This window comes from Myxocyprinus asiaticus, chromosome 39, assembly GCF_019703515.2.
Source record: "Myxocyprinus asiaticus isolate MX2 ecotype Aquarium Trade chromosome 39, UBuf_Myxa_2, whole genome shotgun sequence".
In the NCBI taxonomy this organism is placed as follows: domain Eukaryota; kingdom Metazoa; phylum Chordata; class Actinopteri; order Cypriniformes; family Catostomidae; genus Myxocyprinus; species Myxocyprinus asiaticus.
In genome coordinates, this window is record NC_059382.1 from 33283494 (window position 1) to 33306826 (window position 23333).

At 41.2% G+C, this 23333-nt stretch overlaps 1 protein-coding gene across 1 annotated transcript in view; it reads right to left on the reverse strand.

Annotated features, from left to right (window-relative positions):
- The window catches only part of LOC127430197 (GRB2-associated-binding protein 2-like), a 141472-nt gene that overhangs the window by 59557 nt on the left and 58582 nt on the right, over window positions 1-23333 (reverse strand). The window contains exon 2 of the mRNA XM_051679774.1: window positions 12465-12768. Within this exon, the coding sequence (XP_051535734.1) occupies window positions 12465-12768 (304 nt within the window). The remainder of the gene's footprint in view (window positions 1-12464; window positions 12769-23333) is intronic.

Genomic DNA, 23333 nt, shown 5'->3' on the forward strand with positions numbered 1-23333 from the left:
TATCTTTATAACTCTCCTAAAATGTACCTCATACATTCCCTTCTAAAGGAACTTTGTTCCCTTCTCACTCAAAGCGCTCGTGTTTGTTAAAGAGTGGCATGCTGTCATAGCAACCATGTTACGCTCTGTTTCTGTTTGTCCTATGAAGGCCGTCTCGTTTAAACGAGACTTGTTTAAAGGAGGACGTTCGGTATACCGCAGCCTTCAAAGGACACGTCCTACTTAGCATGCAGCCTTCCAAACGAGACACAGCCTATATATTCCACCAGGAATTGATTGGACTGTGGAAATTGAAGCCAGGCTTGGTGACGTCTACCAAAAAGAAAAGTAATTTCAAAGGTGGGGCAAGTTATAATAACACTTTATATAAATGGCGGTATTTACACTTAGTCAGTTTATGCAATTTTCTAATTGGATAGCTAAGATGGATTCGAGACATATATAAATCCGATCACACGTTTCAGATTAAACTTGGTCAAGTGTAAATGCATCTGGCTGTTCAAGTTACATATGTAAACTTTACTTCGCCCAGTCAGCACTGAGTCAGCATAGGGAAAATGTTAAACATAACAGCTGCTACGAGTATTTGCACAGGGCTTGTGTCGCGCAAATATTAATAACAATTTAAGAAGTGGATGCATGTTGTAGGAGAGACAGAATTTTATTTTTTATTTTTTTATTTGATGCAGATGGCAGACGAAACTGAAACTAAACACTAAAAATAAGCGCAGGTGATGTACATGGACATATCTTACCTACGACAAGCTCCGTGGAGAAAAATACTGTACACAGCGCACGCACACAATACGTGCACTGCGCAAAGTCACTTGGAATCAAGTAATAAATCAAGTTTTTTACATTTGATTTTTGCATAATCACTTAAGTAAAATCTGTTTTATTTGCTTATAGTGTGGGAATTGATAATTGATCTATATTCGTTTGGCAGAGACACATTTATTTGGCAGAATGTAAATGGTATTATTCAATCGGATAGCAATCTGACCAGTAAAAACGGATTAAATGATCAAGTGTAAATATCCCCATTGTTTCCTCTTTTTAGGGTTTATAAAGGGTATCATTAATGACTAAGAAGTAATTTATAATGCATTATAAATCATCAATATGCAGTTATAACAACATGCATAAAATGGCTGATTTTCATGTAATACTTGCCAAATAGTTAGCATTTTAGCTTACATGTTATAAATGCATAATAAATAGTTATTCATACTTTCTATTAAATAAAAACATAAAATACCCTAATTCATGATTTATGTCACAATGCAGCAAAATAGACTATTTTAGTGAGATTAAAAGGAGGATTATGTAATTTTGTCACAGTCCGCTTTGTTTACTTAATTACTGTAATGTACTGACTCACTCGTCACTAGTGCTCAACTTGCCTAGTCCTAGTTACCTAAAGTTCTCTGCAAAAACACTTTTCAGGTCTTCATGCTCATTCACAGCATATATCATATAATAAAGTCTGATGACCATTAAACCATACTGAACTTTATTTGCATAGTATCTAATGTTGACATCTCTGTAATTAATTCTTCATATGTGTCCACTTTACATTAACAAATATTTTTTATAGGTTTTTAATACTGCTTGTGTTTTTTTAAGCTTTTGTAATATGCGAGGTGAAATGGCTCACTATTTGGCAGATATTGAAAGAAAATGGCCCTTTTTACACATGTTGTTATAACAGCATATAGATGAGGTATAATGCATTTGTAAATGATTTATTAGTCATTAATTACCCCTTTTATATACTCTTAACAAAGGGAAAATTAATGTAAAGTGTTACCCAAGTTATTTTAATGAAAGATTCAAAAGACAAAAAAGTTTTTTTTTTATTCTTTGGCATAACATGCACAGTTAATCTGTGCACAATAAGACTAGGAATGCAAATTAAGCATGGAAGTAGTTAATTCTGATTTCACATTGAATTTAAACTCAAACCCAGACACAAACAAAGTCACCCACACAGTCTAGCATGAGTTTACAAATGCATGTTGCTTTTTCCCACACATTAGACCTACTTTTTGCAGAAGATATTAAAACAGTCAAACACAAACATATACTTGACACACTTAAGTTTTGTCCGCATGAAACATTACACGTGCAAGACACATCCCCAAAGCTATTGCAGACAGAGACAATGCGCTGCCGAACTATCAATGCTAAGTTCCTCTCAGGCAAACTGGGTTCTCCCATTTTTCATGCTCACAGTGCAGATGATAACTTGATACTTGCTTTGGGAAAAGAGAGTTGGAGCGCTGCGTTCTTCTGGGGAGGGGAGGAGAGTCGCTCTAATTTACATTGCAGTTGCAAGAGACTGCGGCTGCATCTCATAACAAATGGTTCTGTTTCAAATCAGTCTTTTACCATTTTGCCGGAGTAAGTGCATAGATGTGACCACAGCATTAGAGGTAGTGTATGTGTGTGAAGGTCATAGAGTGGCTGGGGGTATTTGTGTCCGGTTCCTCCACAGAAAAAAAATTTGTATAAAAAATGTGGGTATCAGTTTAATGAAAAGTTGAGAGTGTGTTCGTGTGAGTATGTATGTAGTGTCAGATGGCATGCCCAAAGACTGCCCACAATCCTTTCACTGACCATCTGATGCATGTTGCACAGAAAACTGTAAAGCACTTTCTCAGTCTGGCTAACTGTTATCTAATCTGAGCGGTTGATTGACGAAATTTCCATGATTCCAAGGGCACACAGTTTATTTGATCATCCACTGGGACAAAAAGTTGAGTTTAAAAAGTATTGGGTACACAAGCACTTTTGGGTGTGAAATATTCACTGAATTTGTTCTCCAGGAAAAGTGGCATCAAATTTATTGAAAGATATTTCCAGTTTTGTTTGAGGCACTTTGTAGCAGGTAAACTAGATACTGTATGCACAAACAGAATTGCAGTTTTGGGGAAGCTGCTTTGAAACTAAAGCTGCTCATAACTTAGAAATAGCTAACTACAGTCAATCTACTCTTTTAAAAATAGTAGTTAGCTACAATACAAGATACACTGAATCTTTTTAAAGAACATATTTATCATTATACAAACCCAATTCCAAAAAAGCTGGGACAAAATGAAAAATGCTCATAAAAAAAAAAAAAAAAAGGACTGATTTATAAATTCTATTCACCACGTGCTATATTGAAAGCACTATAACAGCACACTAATTTATGTTTTACCTTGTCAACATAAAAATATATATATATATTTTTTTTAATATACACATTTCAAATCAGATAATTGCAAAAATGTTGGGACAGTCAAGTGTTTACCATGGTGTAACATCACCATTTCTTCTAATAACACTTACTAAGCGTTTGGGCACTGAAGACACAAGTTTGTTAAGTTTAGCAAGCAGAATTTTTCCCCATTCATCCATTATGCAGGTCTTCAGCTGCGGCATTGCTGGTATTGTCGTATTGTGTGCTTCATAATGCCCCACACATTCTCAATAGGACACAGTTCAGGACTGCAGGCAGGCCAATCTAGCACACACACTCTCTGCTTATGCAGCCATGCACTTGTAATCCGGGCAGTATGTGGTTTGAAGTTGTCCTGCTGGAAAACAACTGTCTAAAAACCGTCACTCATCTGTAATGGATATCATGACATGGGCTCGGGAATACTTCGGTAAACCTTCGTCATTCAACACCATACGTTGCTGCATCCACAGATGCAAGTTAAGGCTTTACTATGAAAAGCAAAAGCCATACATCAACACTGTCCAGAAGCACCGCCGATGTCTCTGGCTTCAGTTTCGTCAGAGATGGAAAACAGAACAGTGGAACCGTGTTTTGTGGTCTGACGAGTCCACATTTCAAATAGTTTTTGGAAAAAACAGTCGTTGTGTTCTCCAGGCCAAAGAGGAAAAGGGCCATCCAAGCTGTTATCAGCATCAGGCCTAATAGTCAGTGTCTGTCATGGTATGGGGGTGTGTTAGTGGCCATGGCATTGGTAACTGGCACATCTGTGAGGACACTATTAATGCAGAAAGATATAATAAATGTTGGAGCAACATATACTGCCATCCAGATGCCATCTTTTCCCTGCATTTTCTAGCAGGACAATGCCAATATTTTTTCTATAAAAGACGAAAGACCTTTCTTTGTGCGATCCATGTATAACATAAAGAGAGAACAGATTAGTACATTGCACAGACTGCCCTAGATATCCAGGATGACAGATATTTAAATGATGTCAGTGTGCACCTTTTGTGCAATTAATTCCCATGACTTTTCTGACTTTTGAGTTTTTCAATATTATTTTTTTTAAAATCCAATTTATAGAGATTGCAGAAAGAGTGTTTAGATATAAAATATTTTAGTGCTAAGCATACTTAGAAAAAAGTGTATGTTCACCATAGAACGACTTCTTAACATTTTATTGATTTCCACGACTTTTCCAGGCAGTCAAATCACAATCTTAAAATCTCCTGATATTTCCATGTATTCTATGACCATGGACCCCTGTGTACTGTTCCCAAAGATCGAGCTTCTAAACATAGAAACTATGCCTCATTTTCATCCTCTTGGTTTATTTTTTCTCTATACTAAAGAGGCTGTAGGGTGATTAAACACAATTTTCATACCCCAGACCTAAGGGATAATATCTAGTTGTGTCAGGATTTATTAGGTAACATAAAAAGCAGCTGACTTTTACAAAACAAGGATTTCCACATAATATACAGTATCATAAACATGAGCTCAATATGCACGTGTGTTAAAACATCTGAATTTGCCATGTTTAACACGGCATTAAATCACACATGTTCAGTTTGCCATCAAAATGAACAATGCTTTCCTTAAGTTTGAGAAAGAAGCAGGTGACTTCAGCAAAAGACTCATTTAATCTTTTAAATAAGAATTTCTTCTTATTTCTATTTAGGAGAAACCATTGAGATTGTAATTGAGATTTTTCATTCCTATTGGAATCCACACTGTATTATGCCATGTTTTGCTAAACACAGGCCATTTCTTGTTTTTATTTAAAAATATTTTATTTTACAGTAAAACGTGATATAAAATCAGATTGTAAAACACAAGCTGCCACATCCTTCAAACACAAAATTCTCTTTATTTTAAAAAAGGCCAAGTGTTTAAGGCTGTCTGTAGCACCACAGTTTTTAAACTGGGGGGCATGCCACCCCTGACGTGCCCCCCCAGTTTGAGAAACATGATGCTAGAGAGGACAGATGCACTGTATACCTGATAATATAATCTCTCTGCTCGCACGTGGATTTTCTTTGCTCTCACACAAAACTGGATGCGGCATCTCAAATATAAGCTGCTCTATGAAATTTCCCTGCTCTCGCTCAGAGAGTGTGTGTGCACTCTCAAAACGTGTCCTGTGCACAAATCTAAAGCCATATAGCTCTGCCTCTGTTTACATGCTATATAGAAGGAGAAACAATACCGGAGTTTGAGTAATCAACTCATCATTTGGCCAGTAAATTCTTTTTTTTAGGAAATGCCATAGCTAAATTCGTATTTTAACATTGAAATTCTGATGCTCCCTGACAAAGTAAGAAACACAAGTAAATCAAATGACATATAAGACATTAACTAAGAACATCTGTTTGCGACACACGTTTCTGTCATCTCAATGGAAAACTAGCTGCACAAGTTTATCTTGGACACATAAAGGATTTTCCAGAACTCATGTGGCAGCACATACATAGAAAATCTGAAAATATGCGGAACAAAATCAAAATGTGTCCATTATTATGAGTTTAACATCATAACAGGACAATGTGTTTTCATGTGTTCGTGAAAAGTGCAGATTTGCATAGAGACGAAGTCTGGCTCATATGATGCGAGTTTATTACAAATATACTGTAGGTAAAAAAAATAAAAAAAAGTAATCCCATTTTCATAAGGACAAACATGTATTTTTAATACAAATAATGCAAAATACAGTTTCATGTTATTAAACAGAAATATTTATAGCCATTAATAATGCACCAGCGTATTATGCATTGCCGAATGAGTCTGTCAGGCTGAATTTAAGGTTATTGATAATTACTGGTGAATTGCTCCAATTGCTGAAATATGCTGAATTTAGAAAATATATATAACTAGAAATAAAACTGATAAAACCCTTATAAAACCTGATCAATACCTGATAAACCTTCAAACAAGTGGCCAGAATGTACTACGGTTATTAGTGGAAGAAAAATGTTTTTATTTTTTATTATTTTATTTTTTTACTTTTAGCATAGGCTATCTGGTTTATTATTAACATGCCTATATACAACATTTGGATTTGGTCTTGTAAATTTTGTCAGAGGGGAAGCTTACTGTTTAAGACTTTCAAGACCCCTGCTCTAGCACAAACACTGCCATTGTGTCTGCAGTGATGGGCAGCACTCACTACCCTGTTCTTCAACAAAACAAAAGGAAAAAAAAATCAATAAACCTTTCTGACACTGCATCCATTTGGCAGGGCTGCTCCAGCCCAATGTTCTCAAATAACACAGAGAAGAGGTGGAGGGGAGAAAAAGAGGAAAGGAATAAGACATGCTATCCGGTTATGTGATTGATCGTATCAGCAGTTTAGAGACAAATTTTCCACATTGCTTTAGATAAAAGCATTAATACTGTAACACAAATAATGTCATTAATGTCATTACTATTGTAACACTACCTAAAGGCTTTCATAGATTCATAAACAAAACTTGACAGCCCCTGAAATATTCATGGAACATGTCCAAAACTAGAGCACTATACTGTAGTTCAATGTCCATGTCTAAAACTGTATGGTAATAAAAACAGTTTTTTTTTTTTTTTTCAACATAGTATTATGATAACTCACAATAATTTATATGAGGTAGCAAAATCGTAAGATATTGCATGACTTTGCTTGAACGAAAATCTATGACTTTTATTTCCATAGAGATCAACAAATCAAGAAACAGAAAATAATATCGATACAACATAGGTATCAGATTTTAGCTAGCATTCAGCCCAACACTTTATTTTTAAGAAAGAAAATGTCTGTAAACAAATTTAGTTACCCATTCCCATTTATATGCCAATAACCTGTAATACACATCCCTCGTCTCATTCCATACCCCAATATTGTTTTTAAATCTTAAGAATGCTCATTCAAAACCTCAAAGTTTTCTTTCTGGTAAGGTGTAAAAGGTCTCTACTTTAATGGAAAGGAGGAAGCGGGAGACGGCGAGATCCAACTCAAAAAGGTAATTTATTTTCTCAAACACGCTTTTCAGCGCAATTTTAATAACAGCACAGTCTCAGTATGCGCGTGGCAGCTCTCTCCCTCTCACTGCCATCCGGCTTGCTCTTAAAGTGATAATCCTTACTGTTCTCATCTCCTGATCTCGCTCTCCATTCACAAGCCGGCACTCAACCATGCCCCCACCCCATCACCCGACTCAGGCCAGGGAGCCATCTGGCCCACCCAGTATTCCCCCCACCCATTTCTGGAGAGAAAGTCCGTAACAGCCATCTGCGCCCCCGGTCTATGGACCACCTCAAACTTTAAAGGCTGAAGAGTCAAATACCAACGGGTGATCCGCGTGTTGGTATCCTTCATGCGATGGAGCCACTGGAGCAGGGCGTGGTCCAAACAGAGAGTGAAAGCCCATCCCAGGAGGTAGTACCGAAGGGTGAGGACCGCCCACTTGATGGCCAGACACTCCTTTTCAACGGTGCTGTACCTCGTCTCTCTTGCCGAAAGCTTCCGGCTGTTGTACAGCACCTGGCGCTCCTCCCCCTCCACCACCTGGACAACACGGCTCCCAACACTCTGTCCGACACATCAGTCTGTACAACAAAAGGGAGAGAAAAATCAGGAGCATGTAACAACTGCCCACCACAAAGTGCAGCTTTCACCAGCATAAAAGCCTGTTGCCATGGCTCCGACCACTGGACTGGGTCTGGGGCACCCTTTTTAGTGAGATCGGTCAGCGGGCTGGTGACATTCGAATAATTAGACACAAACCTCCTATAATAGCCAGCCAGCCCCAGGAACTGTCTCACCTCCTTTTTGGTCTTGGGTCTTGGGCAGGCCGCAACCACTGCGGTCTTTTCAATTTGGGGACACACCTGCCCGTGACCCAAGTGGAACCCCAGATACCGTACCTTCACCCATCCAATTGCGCACTTCTTGTGGTTTACCGTGAGTCCCGTCCGTCACAGCGACCTCAGAACCGCCCTCATATTCTGCATATGCCGCTGCCAATCATTACTGTATATAATGATGTCATCCAGATAGGCAGCAGCATACGCAGAGTGCGGTCTGAGGACTCGGTCCATAAGGTGCTGAAATGTAGCCGGGGACCCAAGCAAACCGAATGGAAGGGTCACGAATTGGTGTAAGCCAAACGGTGTGGAGAAGGCCATTTTCTCACGGGACATTTGTGTTAAGGGGATCTGCCAATAACCCTTCGTTAAATCCAGTGTCGAATAAAAGCGAGCCGCACCCAACCGATCGAGCATTTCGTCAATATGAGGCATTGGATACGCGTCAAATTTAGACATCGCATTGATCTTTCTATAATCCACACAGATCCAGACCGAGCCGTCGCTCTTTGGCCCAGTCACTGTGGGATACTTCTATTACTCCCATATCAAGCATGGCTTTTAATTCTTCTTTTTTTTTGTGCTCGGGGTAATCGGTAGGAACGACTGGGTACCACTACCCCTGGGGTTGTCTCGATATGGTGTTTCTTGAGGTTCGTATGACTGGGAAGGGGCGAGAACATGATTGAGAATTCTCTTTGCAACCGGGCCACGTCAGTGATTTGCGAAGGTGAGAGGTAGTCTCCACAAGTGACCGGGGTGCCACGATTGGCTTTTAAGTTCACCTCTGGCCCGAGCCCCTCCCTCTCCAGTACCACCACTGCCAAAGCCACGGGGACCACCTACCTCCATGGTTTTAAGAGGTTGAGGTGGGAAATTTGCTGTGCTCCACCCCTATCCATTCATTTATCGACTTCCCTGACTCGCCCTGTGACCTCAAAAGGCCCTTGCCACTTTGCGAGTAATTTAGAGCTTGATGTGGGTAGTACAAGGACATTATCTCCCTGTGTAAATTCCCGTAGCCGAGCTCCCCTGTTATACAGCCGGGTCTGACGTTCTTTTTTTTGGGGGGGGGGGGATTACCAATGTGCTCTAGGTCCTCATGGTGGCATAGTGACTCGCCTCAATCTGGGTGGCGGAAGATGAATCTCAGTTGCCTCTGCATCTGAGACAGTCAATCCGCGCATCTTATCACATGGCTTGTTGAGCGCGTTATCGCAGAGATGTAGCACATGTGGAGGTTCACGCTATTCTCCGCGGCATCCACGCACAACTCGCCACACGCCCCACCGAAAGATAGCGCCACATTAAAGTGATCATGAGGAGGTTAACCCAACGTGACTCTACCCACCCTAGCAACCAGGCCAATTGGTTGCTTAGGAAGCCTGACTGGAGTCACGCAGCATGCCCTGGATTCGAACTTGCGACTCCAGAGGGCCTGACATTCTTGAGCCTGTAGCAAATTCTCCTGTGATAGTTGCCCCAATGTGTGGAGTTTTGCTCTCAGGTCAAGAACGTATTGAATTTCGAGTCCCTCCTCCCAATTTTCTCTCACAACATCTAAGACACCATGTGGCTTACGCCCATACAATAATTCAAATGAGGAGAACCCCATGGAGGCTTGCGGGACCTCTCAAACTGTGAATAAAAGGAGTATTTACTTAAAGCCACTTATCCCAATTCCGAGCATCTTCGTGCACAAACTTACGAATCATGTTTTTCATGGTTTTATTAAAACGTTCAACCAAGCCGTCTGTTTGTGGGTGGTAGACACTTGTCTGAATCGATTTAATACCCAATAATTTTTAAAGCTCGCATAGTGTACATGATTTCTTTCGGAATCCCCACTCGGGAGATAATTCTGAAGAGTGCCTCAGCAACACTACATACTGAGATGCTGCGCAAACGCACTGCTTCTGGATATCGCATTGCATAGTCCACCAGAAACAACACAAAGCGATACCCACGTGCCGTACACTCTAATGGCCCGACGAGGTCCATACCAATTCTTTTGAATGGGACCTCGATCAAATGAAGCAGGTGCAAAGGCACTCTTGGGGTGGCCGGCGGATTCACCAGCTGACATTCACGGAATGCCGCACACCATCTGCGAACATCCCCACAAATGCCCGGACAACAGAAACAGGCCATTAGACATTTCAGTATTTTTCTGCCCTAACTGACACACCATCGGATTATAATGAGCTGTCTGGAATAACATTTCCTGACGGTTCTTTGGTATCAATAACTGGGTTGTATCTTCCTTTATCTGAGTGTCCTGCATCACTCGATGCAACCGCTCATTTATAATAGAAAAGTCCCTTTGAAAAGAAAAGCGAGTGCAATGTCTGGCTGAAGACGGTGACCATCAATCACTCTCACCTGGTCGAAGGTGTGCCTAAGAGTCTCGTCTCATGTCTGCTCCAGAAGGAAATCCCCGGTGGGAAACCCTCTAAGGGATGGGGAAGCCGAGACTTCCCCTCCCTTACGTAATCCTGATGTGGAGCTGACATAGACGGCCCTGGCTCCGCCTCCCCAGCCAGCACATCACAAATCTCACACCAAGATGCTCTGTTACAGGACCCATTTGCACAAATTTCCCTTAATAAAGTGGAAAACACTGGCCAATTCATGCCCAAAATTAGTGGATGGGTGAGGTGCAAACTAACCACAACCTCGACACTATGATTTTGTCCCGAAATGTAATTGTCACAATCACGATAGGATATTCATGTATATCCGCATGCACACACCTTATGACTAGCACCCAAAGCCTCATCTTGAACCAGGCACTGATGGATGGAGGTTTGGCTGCAACCCGAATCCACCAAGGCCTGGTATGTACCCCCCTTAATACTTATGGGTATGTGGTATGTCCCAGCTCGATCGGGAGCAGCCTGCAGCATGTCAGGGACCCAAACCAATGCCCCCACCTCCATCACCGGGCATTGGTCCTGGAAATGTCCGGGCTCCCCACAGCTCAACAGACCGGCCCAGGCTCCACGCCTACGCCTGTGACAGTGGCTCCACCACCCTGGGAGTGAGAGCGGAGAAGGGCAGGGAAAACCAGCGGGTAGGTTTGGGAGGGGGAGGAACAGGATGGAAAGCAGGGGGAGGAGGGGAGACAAGAGAGTGAGAGAGAGAGAGAGAGAGAGAAAGAAGGATCTCAGGGCTCACTGGCTCCAGAATACGCTGCCATATGGTCCTCTGCCAACTGGATGGCCGTTTGGAGCCGGGTGGTGGCACTGCACCCACTCCGCCGTCCTTCTCGGAAGTCGAGCAATAAACTGCTCCAGTACCAACAGATCGATGACAGCTCCGACATCGCGTTGCTCAGCCAGCAACCACCTCCGGCAAGGGTTACGGAGCTGCTGGGCGAAGGCAAATGGGTGGCCGTGCTCCTCAATGGTCATCGAGTGAAAGCGTTGGCGCTGCTGCTCGGGTGTCCGGCCGACCCACTGCAGGATGGCTTGCCTCAAGTCGCCGTACACCAGGAGGTTCTCTGCTGGTAACTCCTGTGCCGCGAGTTGGGCTTCCCCAGACAACAGTGGAATTAACCGATCCGCCCACTGGGTGCTCGCCATTCAAATGCCCCGCCGTCTGCTCAAAGAGCTCCAGGAAAGCCTCCTTATCGTCTTGGGGCAGGGGTGGGGCAGCAGCACCCTCCTGGTGCAGCAAGCTCCGGAACATCTGCCGGTCCTCCGCTTGGTCCTGGAGGAGCGCAATGAACCGCTGCTCATGTTCGGGCCTGATGTTGTGTCTGGTGGATGCTGGCAAGGGTCTTGACAACGTCCTCCACAGGTGAGGGATCCATGGCGGCGTTCCTCCTTCCTTAATTCCCAGGTTTCAGCACCAGTGTAAAAGGTATCTACTTTAATGGAAAGGAGGAAACGGCAGATGGCAAAATCCAACTCAAAAAGGTAATTTATTTTCTCAAACACAAACTCGCTTTTCAGCGCAATTTTAATAACAGCACAGTATCCGTACGTGCGTGGCAGCTCCCTCCCTCTCACTGGCGTCCAGCTCACTCTTAAAGCCCATCTCCACTCTCACTACAATGACAAACAGCTGTTTGAAACAATCATTGCCAGGTGATGATCCTTACCGTTCTCATCTCCTGATCTCCCTCTCCATTCACAAGCCAGCGCTCAACCACGCCCCCACCACCACACAAGGTTTAAAGTTTGGGTCAAGGGGTCAGACTTAGTCAGCTTTAGGTTTGTGTTAGGGGTTAAACATAAGAAAAATCATAATAACATTGTTCATGGTTCGTTTACTTTTCTCTGTAGGAATTCGTAAGTTAGTTGTACAAGCCAACTCATACTATTCATATGACTTGTTATTTTTGCAAATGCATTTGGTAACACCAATGAATGTACAGTAGACATGATTGTTTTACCATGGTGACTGTCCTCTGACTGGTTGAATCCACAGAGCTGGCAGATTGAACGCACCCAGCGGTTCATCTCCTCTTCTGTCTCTGCCACCAGGTAGAACGTTCTCTCAGCCGTCTTGATGTCAAACACAAAGCTGTCCTGAAACTCTTTGCGTTTAAAGGTGAGGCCTGCGTCTACTTGCTCACAGCAGTGCAGGTCTATGAGGCGAATGGGCTTTTTGGCATGATCACTCTTGTAGTATTCCAGCACATCCGGATCACCACTCATGCGCCCGCTGCGCAGGATAAACCAGCGCTTCTTCCATGCCTATAAAAACAACAATAACGATAGAATTAAAATATTTTTACTTGACTAACAATGTCAATGCTTTATTTACTAGACAGACAGACAGACAGGCAGATGGATGGATGGATAGATGGATAGATAGATAGATAATAAAATACAAAAACAGAAGGTAACCAGTGCATACTATGACCGCATTTAGAGTGTTAGCGTTTTACTCTTTTACTAGCAAGCAACCACCTATCAATGCAATGACAACCACCCAGAACACCCTAGCAACAACATAGTAACACACATAAAACCCCTTAGAACATGTTAGCAACCACATTCCCTAGCAAACACCCACAATGCGTTAAATTGTGCAAGCCCTTAACATTTTCCTCAAACAAATGTTTTTATTTTCAAAAGACGTTCCTTTGCAGTACAGTAAATTGTAATTACATTTTTGCAATTAAATAATTCAGAAACAATAAAGTACTTCAATATGTTTCAAACAGGAAGCTTCTCAGTGACACAAACTGTTCAACAGCCCCTTAAAAATAGAACATGTTCAGTTTGTACTGATCAAAACCAAGATTGGGCTCTAAGAAAAAGTGTATCTGCGTCTGTATGTACAATATTGTGTGTGTGTGTGTGTGTGTGTGTGTGTGTGTGTGGCTTATTTGAGACAGGTGCTACTCCCACACACAATTTCCTGCTCAGATAGAGTTTTAAGGAGGAGGCAAAAAAACACACATACAAATGCACTGCATTACTACCTCCATTATGACGACAGTAATAATAGTATGCATAGCTGCTAGTCTTCTGTTTGAGAATCCATACAGTTTTATGCGATACACATATACACTACCTTAGCATATTTATATGTACAAATACAAGGATTCCCACTGGTGTACAAACACACAGGTGTTTCACATGTAGCAGCTGGGAATTCCCCTGTTTTGAATGTAAATTGGCACTTCTGCATTAACAACATGTAACAGAAAAGTAACATATGATAACAAACATCATAACAGTAATTTTTATCAACAAGCTAACTATGTGGACCAAAAACATGCTGCAAAAGGTTTATTGAAAAAAAAATAAAAATTATAATTAACAGGTATTATGCACCAGAACTAAATTAAATATTTTAATTTAAAGCTATATTTTGTTTAGGTTGCACTAATACAGTGGTCTTAGACCATCTTAGTGGTTCAGACCAAATGCATTGCGTTAAAAAAAGCCAATGCAATGGGTAGTTTTGTCTTATTTTCCCTTAAAAAATATCTACTGTACACATTGTTAAAACAAGAAAAACTTTCTTGAGAAGCAGAATGATATTAAGTCTTGTTTTCAGAGAAACCGAACAAAATGTAGTGGGGTTTATGCTTAAAAAAAAAAAAATCACTTTGAATCACTTTTTTTGTTTCTTAACCCAGTAGCAATGATCTTTTTCTTCTTAAAAGCATAAATGTTGCTAAATTATGTTAGACTTCTGTCCTGTCATTTTGCTTCTTAAGTAAATGTATTTAGTTTCAACAGTTTTAGAAAAACATAATTTTTTTTTTCAGTGTAAGCACAGCACAACAAAGTTCTTTTTAATTCGCAAAGCAATTGAAAACATGACAACGGAAAAACAGCCAAATGTGGTGCAACACTCAAAGATAAAAAACTGTGCAGACAAACACTATAACACTTTTGGTTTGAACGGCCCCTTAGACTTTATACTGACACCTGTCAGTGTGGATGCAGCATCATGCAAAAGCAAAAGCATTGTAGAAATAGCTTATGCACAGTTAAATTAATTACCCATGATTAATTATTAATGATGTTTGCTGAGGCAAGCATCAACATTACTATTGCTCATACTGAAGTTGGGAATTTGAACAATACCCAAAACCTATGTATTAAACTTCGGCGTAACCTTCGTACTACGGTCATGAATGATGCTTGTGTGACTTAGTGAGGAGAGGATTGCTATTAATGATCAGATTTTCCCTTGGTGGATGATAAAATGACTGAAAAAGAAAAGAAAAGAAAAAAGTCCCATAGACTTACAATGTACAACATAATCAAGCCATATCTAAGGACTAGGATCTCATAAATACTTGCAGGGATGGGCTAATTTATCTTGAATCTTCAACATATGTGAGTTAACATCATTTTAAACATATGTAAACCTTGAAATCCAGTGAAAAGACTTCTGAGACTGACCGAACGGAGTAGTGATGGAAACAGGCGGATATTGGAAAGAGGATCTCTGGCCCAATGCTAAAAATTAACTTCCCCTCAATCTCTCTTTTTTCGGGGCAGCTCTTGCTGGCACACAGGATCCCACAGGCTCTCTTTCTTCCATCATCACTGACACAATCACACACATATGCACCAACTCTGCCACCAAACCAGGGAACCAAGGACATTATTTCCACTAAGCACTGCATCCCCTCTCTTCCCCGTCTTGCATCCAGCCTCACTGTCCTGCAGGAAGCGGAAAATGGATCCCACTACACATCCTGTGTTTTCTCAAGCCTGCTGTTGACCTGCCCCTCACATCACTACTCTCACTCCATTCTGCCTTTACATTCACTGGCTGTGTTCAAAACAGAATTCTAGCATACTATATACTGCACAGCATACACAGAACTTGTACAATAATAAAGAGTATAATTTGTGCATGTATGTTGAAATTTGCACTTACAGCCCCAATGTGACAATTTATAAATTTGAAGTATAATATTAAAATTTTCACTCAACTTCACACTCTCAGAGTCACAAATGTGTGATGTGACACAGAAATACGACAGACACACTGCCTAATATACAGTAACTAGATTAAAAAGTTTGTAGACAAGCTTTAGGTTGGCTTGAAAAAGCCTGGTCTGAAAGTTAAAAAAAAGATGATGGATGGATGGATGGATAGAGTTGGGGTACTAGAGTTTGGACTCAGACTTGTCAAGTACTCGGACTTGTCACAGACTCAGATGCATTTTTACTCGAGCCTTTGGGACCTGGATTTTTTTCCGAGTCCAGCCGAGTCCATTACATTTGTGATGCATTAAAAAAATAAAAAAATAATAACAAAACAGAAATTAATGGATGCATCTCTGTATGCATGCAGCTGTATTAGCCCCTTAAATCGTAGACGTAGCCAGAGTTGTTTCACTGTGTTTAAGTAAACACACGCACACACATATACGCATGTGCACAGGCACACTCATCAGTCAACCAACACGCTTGAATGTTACTACAGAGACTACTGTATAACATCGACTACCGAGGTGGCTGGCACAACAAAAACATAAAGACGGGTATGTATCCAATGTAATAGAAACTACACAAGGCAGATCACACAACATGGGACCTGACAACTGGTAAAATTGCATGTGCTGTTTGTGCAGCCAAGACGGTGCTCGCATTGCGGTTTCATCGTGGTTAAAAACTTAAAATCAAGAACATTGTGTCAAGTCACCCATATCATGCTTCTCACAGTTTACTAAAAACAGAATATCGAAATAAAAATACATAAAAATAGTATTAATATTGGATATTAAGTCTTTTTCGGCATAATGTATCTACACATGTAGGCTTCTGTAGTCTCTTGTGGTCTACGCAGTGTTGTCAGCTTGAACTGGTCCATAATATCTTGATGAATTAATTGTGTAACTTTTTAAATAGTCGGAGGGGAAAAGCATTATTGCTAAAGCAGACAGCAACTCTAAACAGATAAACAGCACCTATTTGACGTCACTGCTCTCATCACTGGACTTCCTGTTGCTGACGGCATGCTGCACAAGTGTTTGTAGCCTGCTAGCCTGCTTAGCATTGCTTATTCTTATCTCATATGTTCATTTTATCCTTTTCATTTTACCGCGAGTTTCGGGTTTTTCAGCTTTTCTACTGTTTCATCTGTGTGTATTTTACCTGTTGCTGCTGTCGCCTAGCTTGAGCCTGCTAGCTTTTTTAGCATTGCTTATCTATCTGTTTTCAGCTTTTAATCCTTAACATCTGCCATTTTTCAGCGCGCATCGGGTTTCCCCACCACATCATTCTCTTATCGCGATTCAACTGCGTGCATTTTCCGTGTGCATCCGCTTTCTATATTTATCGCTATTAAACTGCATGCATTTTACAGCGTGCACCCGTTTTTCTCCTCTTGGTTACACGGATTATTGCATCGATCTCAAAGCACTGCATATCAAGAACAACAATAACAACAAACAATTGTGGTAAGTCATGGCACCTGCTTATGTTATTTCTTCCTGCATTGCATGTCACATGTTTATGATAGCTTCTTCCATCAGCAGTGAGGAATTCACATGTGATAAATGTAAAGAATTAGTCAGGCTGACAGAGAAGGTTAATGATATAGAGACACGCATCTGAACACTAGTGGATGTCAGTGAGAAAGAGAAGCCAGTAGATACTGTTTCAGATGTGGGTAGTACAATGAGCAACACACATACTTTGGTTCCGGCTCTAGAGTCCCTCCAACAGAGTGTTTGGGTTATTACTCAGCGGCATACTCGCTCAGCAAAGCGACACCACTCTCCCGTTCCTGTTAGGGTTTCGAATCGATTCTCCCCACTCAGTGATGCACCCACTGAGAATCATGTTCAAAGAGCTCTAATAATTGGTGATTCTATTGTAAGGAACATGGAAATAGAGACTCCAGCCACTATTGTTGAATGCATTTCCGGGCTCAAGTGTCTGACATCAGTATATACCCTTGCTACAGTATATAGATCACCTGGGCCATATTCTGATTTCCTTGGTGAATTTGCTAATTTTTTATTAGATCTTGTAATTACTGTAGATACAGCTTTAATTGTTGGTGACTTCAACATTCACATAGATTATGAAAATGACACATTGGGATTAGCATTTATTGATATTCTCAACTCTGCTGGAGTCAGACAAAATGTGACAGGACAAACTCATCACCATAATCATATGCTAGATTTAATTCTGTCATATGGAGTTGATGTTGATACTATAGAAATTCTACCGCAGAGCGATGACATCTCAGATCATTACCTCATCTCTTGTATGCTGCGATCAGCGACCCAACTTTATATTTCTTCAAAACCTGACGAAATTTCACAATTCTCCAAATTAGCAGAGTATCAATGAAATCAAAGATTGGATGGCCAGAAATTTAATTCTACTCAATTCCGACAAAACAGAGGTACTAATTATTAGACCAAAAACCTAAACCTAAAAACAAGCAGCTAAAATATAATTTGACTCTCGATGGATGTACTATTACATCGTCTTCAACAGCGAAGAACTTAGGTGTTATATTTGATACCAGTCTGTCCTTTGAAAATCAAATTACCAATGTTTGTAGAACAGCATTCTTCCACCTTAGAAATATTGCTAAATTACAACACATGCTCTCTGTTGTTGATGCTGAAAAACTAATTCAAGCGTTCATGACCTCAAGACTAGATTATTGTTATGCATTACTGGGAGAATGTCCAGCAAGATCAATAAATAAACTTCAAAATGCAGCAGCCATAATGCTGACTAGAACCAAGAAATATGATCATATTAGCCCCATTTTATCGTCATTACATTGGCTACATGTTAAATTTCATATTAATTTTAAAATTCTGTTAACTATGTATAAAGCTTTGAATGGTCTAGCTCCACAGTACTTAAGTGACCTTCTACCACGCTATAATCCATCACGTTCATTATGATCACAAAATTATGGCCTGTTATAGTTCCTAGAATATTAAAATCAAAAAAAGGAGGTAGATCCTTTTTATATTTGGCTCCTAAACTATGGAATAGTCTCCCTAACACTGTTTGGGATGCAGACACACTCACTGAGTTTAAGTCTAAACTAAAGACTCATCTTTTTAGCCAGGCATACACCTAATTTGTCCTTCAACTCACAATTAGGCTGCTTTAGTTAGGTCTGCCGGAACCAGAAACATTGATCATGATCTATAACTCTGCAATAAACTGAATGGCATCTATGCTAATATTATTCTATTTGTATCCCTGTCTCAACCTCGGGACTCCTATCCTGAGGTCACCAGGACCGGCTGGATCCAGCTCCATTCCTGCTTCATGTTGGACTCCACTGCTATGTGTCTCTGAGTGATGACGACTAAATGCAGCCGGTGCCAGCCAAACATCACTTCAGTCTATTACGATGGACTTCAGAGGATGAACTGATGCCAGCTACAACCATAAGACATGGGATACATCATATGCCATTGCCTGAACCTTGGACTTAGGATAGACCTCACTGAAATTACCGGCCGGTTAAATGTGATGCACCTCACTGATCTCTGCCTGCATCACCTTGGTCTAATGATGGACTACACTCTTATAATGGAATACATAGACTATCAATTAACTGCCAACAAAACTCTTCATCAGCCAACTAACAAAGGACAATGCATCTATGTGAACTTCTGCAGTTAATCCAGGATGAACTTCAAAGACATTAGTCATTAATCTTACAGTTCATACAAATCTTTGTTTAAACACTGACCCTTAACACTTACTTGACTTATAGTGACTTGCACTATATATAATTAAGTAATATTGGCATTATATTCTTGATGTTAGCCAGAGGGGAACTGGCTCCCACAGTGAGCCTGGTTTCTCCCAAGGTTATTTTTCTCCATTAACCAACATCTTATGGAATTTTGTGTTCCTTACCACAGTCATCTGCAGCTTGCTCACTGGGTTTCTAAATAAAATTTTTATTTAATTACTTATTTTTAAACACAATTCACAGTCGTATTTTATCAAACTATACAATGATGACTCTAAGACATTATAGATATTACAGTTTCATTTTCTGTTAACGCATGATTTTCTGTAAAGCAGCTTTGAAACGATGTGTGTTGTGAAGGGTGCTATAAAAATAAAAATGACTTGACTTGACCGATTTATTATTGATTAACTATTTTCAAAGCATTGAGCTGCTTAAAATACATTATTTTACAGCATTTGTCCACCATTCACAACATTCAATCATGCACAATAAAATATTAGGATATTTTGGGCAGTGAAATATTTTGTTTATAATTTCATTATAGACTATAAAATAAATGTATTATTCGATGACAGAGTTTGTGTATGAAACTAAATTTCATGTTACGAGATTAATTTAGTTATAACGTTTTTATTTAAAACATTTATATTTGTATTTTTATTGTAAACCACAGGATAACTTATGCATGTCTTTTTTTAGCCTACAGACTGCAGACCAACACGGCTGCCGCTCAAGCAAATATCAATTATTTTTATTTTTTTTTATCTTCTACGGCAGCTGCTGCGAGACGCACTATAACATATCAGGGATTAAGGTACAGGAGCAGCATGCAGAACTGCCCTGCATTGTGCAGTTTCCCACAAATTAACTAGAAATTCATGTCCGTGATGACCTGGCCCTAATATTGTCAGTGGGCTTTTCCAGTGTTTTTCGATGTAGTATTTGCAGTCAAATCATGAGACGTAACTTCTCAGCGAGTGCTAATTACAACTGTGTTGACTCATTTGTATGTACTGTATTTTCCCAAATCAGTCGGCAGACAGAGAAAAAAGATTCAGATAGAAATCTCAGTATAGACTATTATTTCTTTAGATAGGGATAATTTTAAATTAAACTAAATTATTGAATTCATAAATTGAAAATGAGGTAGAAATAGAAACTAAATTAAAATTCAAAACATAACCTTGGTTGACTAATGCAGCTTTCACTTTCTTTAGTCTATGTTTGAGTGTGTTGGGGGGAGGGGGGAGCAACAAATAACTGAAATGTCAACAGAACACAATAAGAAGTGAATATGCTTAAAGCACCTAAAGCATATGCTTTCATTCTGATACCACTTTGAAGTTTGTTCAGCAGAATACTAATCATAATATATGTAATAATCATAATATATTCATAACATATAATATATATATATATATATATATATATATATATATATATATATATATATATATATATATGAAATGCAACAGAGATGTTTTTGTAAAATTTATATTGACAAACTGTTTTTCTTAGTTGTGAAATTTAAACTAAGCTTAATATATTGATGTTGAGTTTACGATTACAATTTTAATTCAGATTCATGAACAGATTCATTTGGACTCGGACACGGACTCGGCCTGTTATGGATGCAGTCTTGAGTCCGACTCGGCCCCTTTTGGACTCAGACTCAGCTAGGACTTGATTGTTTAAAGACTTGGACTTGACGCGGACTCGACTAAGGTGGACTCAAACCCAACACTGATAGGTAGATAGATAGATAGATAGATAGATAGATAGATAGACAGACAGATAGATAGATCTGAGTGATTGCTATAGCTTTGCTAAGTGGTTTTCAGGGTGTTCTGGGTTGTCACTAGGACGTTGCTAGGGTGTTCTGGGTGGTCGCTAGGGCGTTGCTAGGTGTTTTCTAGGGTGTTCTGTGTGGTTGCTAGGGCTTTGCTAGGGTGTTCTGGGTGGTTGTTAGGGCGTTGCTAGTCGGTTTCTAGGGTGCTCTGGGTGGTCACTAGGGTGTTGCTAGGCAGTTGCTAAGCATTGCTAGGGTGTTCTGGGTGGTCGCTAGGGCGTTATAAGTTGGATGTTAGGGTGTTCTGGGTGGTCGCCATGTAATTGCTAGGTGGTTGCTAGGGTGTTCTGGGTGGTCACTAAGGCATTGCTAGGTAGTTGCTTGGGTGTTCTGGGGGTCACTATGTCATTGCTAGGCTGTTGCTAGGGTTTTCTAGGTGGTTACTAGGGCATTGCTAGACAGATGCTAGGGTTCTGGGTGGTCGCTAGGGTGTTATTAGGTGGTTGCTAGGGTGTTCTGACAGGTCGCTAGGTCATTGCTAGGCGGTTGCTAGGGTGTGATGGGTGATTGCTAGGGCATCACAAGGTGGTTGCTTGGGTATTATGGGTGGTCGCTAGGGCATTGCTTGGGTGTTCTGGGTGGTCACTAAGGTGGCACTAGGTTGTTGCTAGGGTGTTCTCGGTGGTCGATAGGGCATTGCTAGGGTGTTCTTGCTAGTCGCTAGGGCATTGCTAAGTGATTGCTAGGTGGTTGCTTGGGTGTTCTGGGTTGTTGCTAGGGCATTGCTAGTCAGTTGCTAGGGTGTTCTGGATGTTGCTAGGGAGTTGCTAAGCGGTTGCTAGGGTGTTCTGGTTGGTCACTGGGGCGTTATTAGGTGGTTGCTAGGGTATTCTGGGTGGTTGATATGGCATTGCTAGGTGTTGCTAGGGTGATCTGGGTGGTCACTAAGGCGTTGCTAGGCAGTAGCTATGGTATTCTGGGTGGTCACTAGGGCACTGCTAGGTGTTTGCTAGGGTGATCTGGGTGGTCGCTAAGGCTTTGCTAGGCAGTTGCTAGGGTGTTCTGGGTGGTCGCTAGGTCATTGCTAGATGGTTGCTAGGGTGTTCTGGGTGGTCGCTAGGGCATTGCTGGGGTGTTCTGGGTGGTAGCTAGGGCATTGCCAGGGAGTTGCTAAGGTGTTCTGGGTAGTCACTAGGGTTTTGCTAGGCAGTTGCTAGGGTGTTCTGGTTGGTCACTAGGGCATTATTAGGTGGTTGCTCGGTGGTTGCTAGGGTGTTCTGGGTGGTCAATAGGATGTTGCTAGGTGTTTTCTAGGGTGTTCTGTGTGGTCGCCAGGGCTTTGCTAGGGTGTTCTGGGTGGTTATTAGGGCATTGCTAGTCGGTTTCTAGGGTGCTCTAGGTGGTAGCTAGGATGTTGCTAGGTGGTTGCTAAGCAGTTGCCAGGGTGTTCTGAGTGGTCGCTACGGCATTATTAGTTGGATGTTAGGGTGTTCTGGGTGGTCGCTAGGTCATTGCTAGGTGGTTGCTAGGGTGTTCTGGGTGGTCACTAAGGCATTGCTAGGTGGTTGCTTGAGTGTTCTGGGGGTCACTATGTCATTGCTAGGCTGTTGCTAGGGTTTTCTGGGTGGTTGCTAGGGAGTTGCTAAGCGGTTGCAAGGGTGTTCTGGTTGGTCACTAGGGCATTATTAGGTGGTTGCTAGGGTGTTCTGGATGGTTAGTAGGGAATTACTAGGTGGTTGCTAGGGTATTCTGGGTGGTTTCCAGAGCACTGCTAGACAGATGCTAGGGTATTATGGGTGGTCACTAAGGCAGCACTAGGTAGTTGCTAGGGTGTTCTCGGTGGTCGATAGGGTGTTGCTAGGGTGTTCTTGCTTGTTGCTAGGGCATTGCTAAGTGATTGCTAGGCGGTTGCTTGGGTGTTCTGGGTGGTTGCTAGGGCATTGCTAGTCAGTTGCTAGGGTGTTCTGGATGTCGCTAGGGAGTTGCTAAGCGGTTGCAAGGGTGTTCTGGTTGGTCACTAGGGCATTATTAGGTGGTTGCTAGGGTGTTCTGGATGGTTAGTAGGGAATTACTAGGTGGTTGCTAGGGTATTCTGGGTGGTCGATAGGGAATTGCTAGGGTGTTCTGGGTGGTCAATAAGGTGTTGCTAGGCAGTAGCTATGGTGTTCAGGGTAGTCACTAGGCATTGCAAGGTGTTTGCTAGGGTGATCTGGGCGGTCGCTAGGGCATTGCTAGGGTGTTCTGGGTGGTAGCTAGGGCATTGCCAGGGGGATGCTAGGGTGTTCTGGGTGGTCCCTAGGG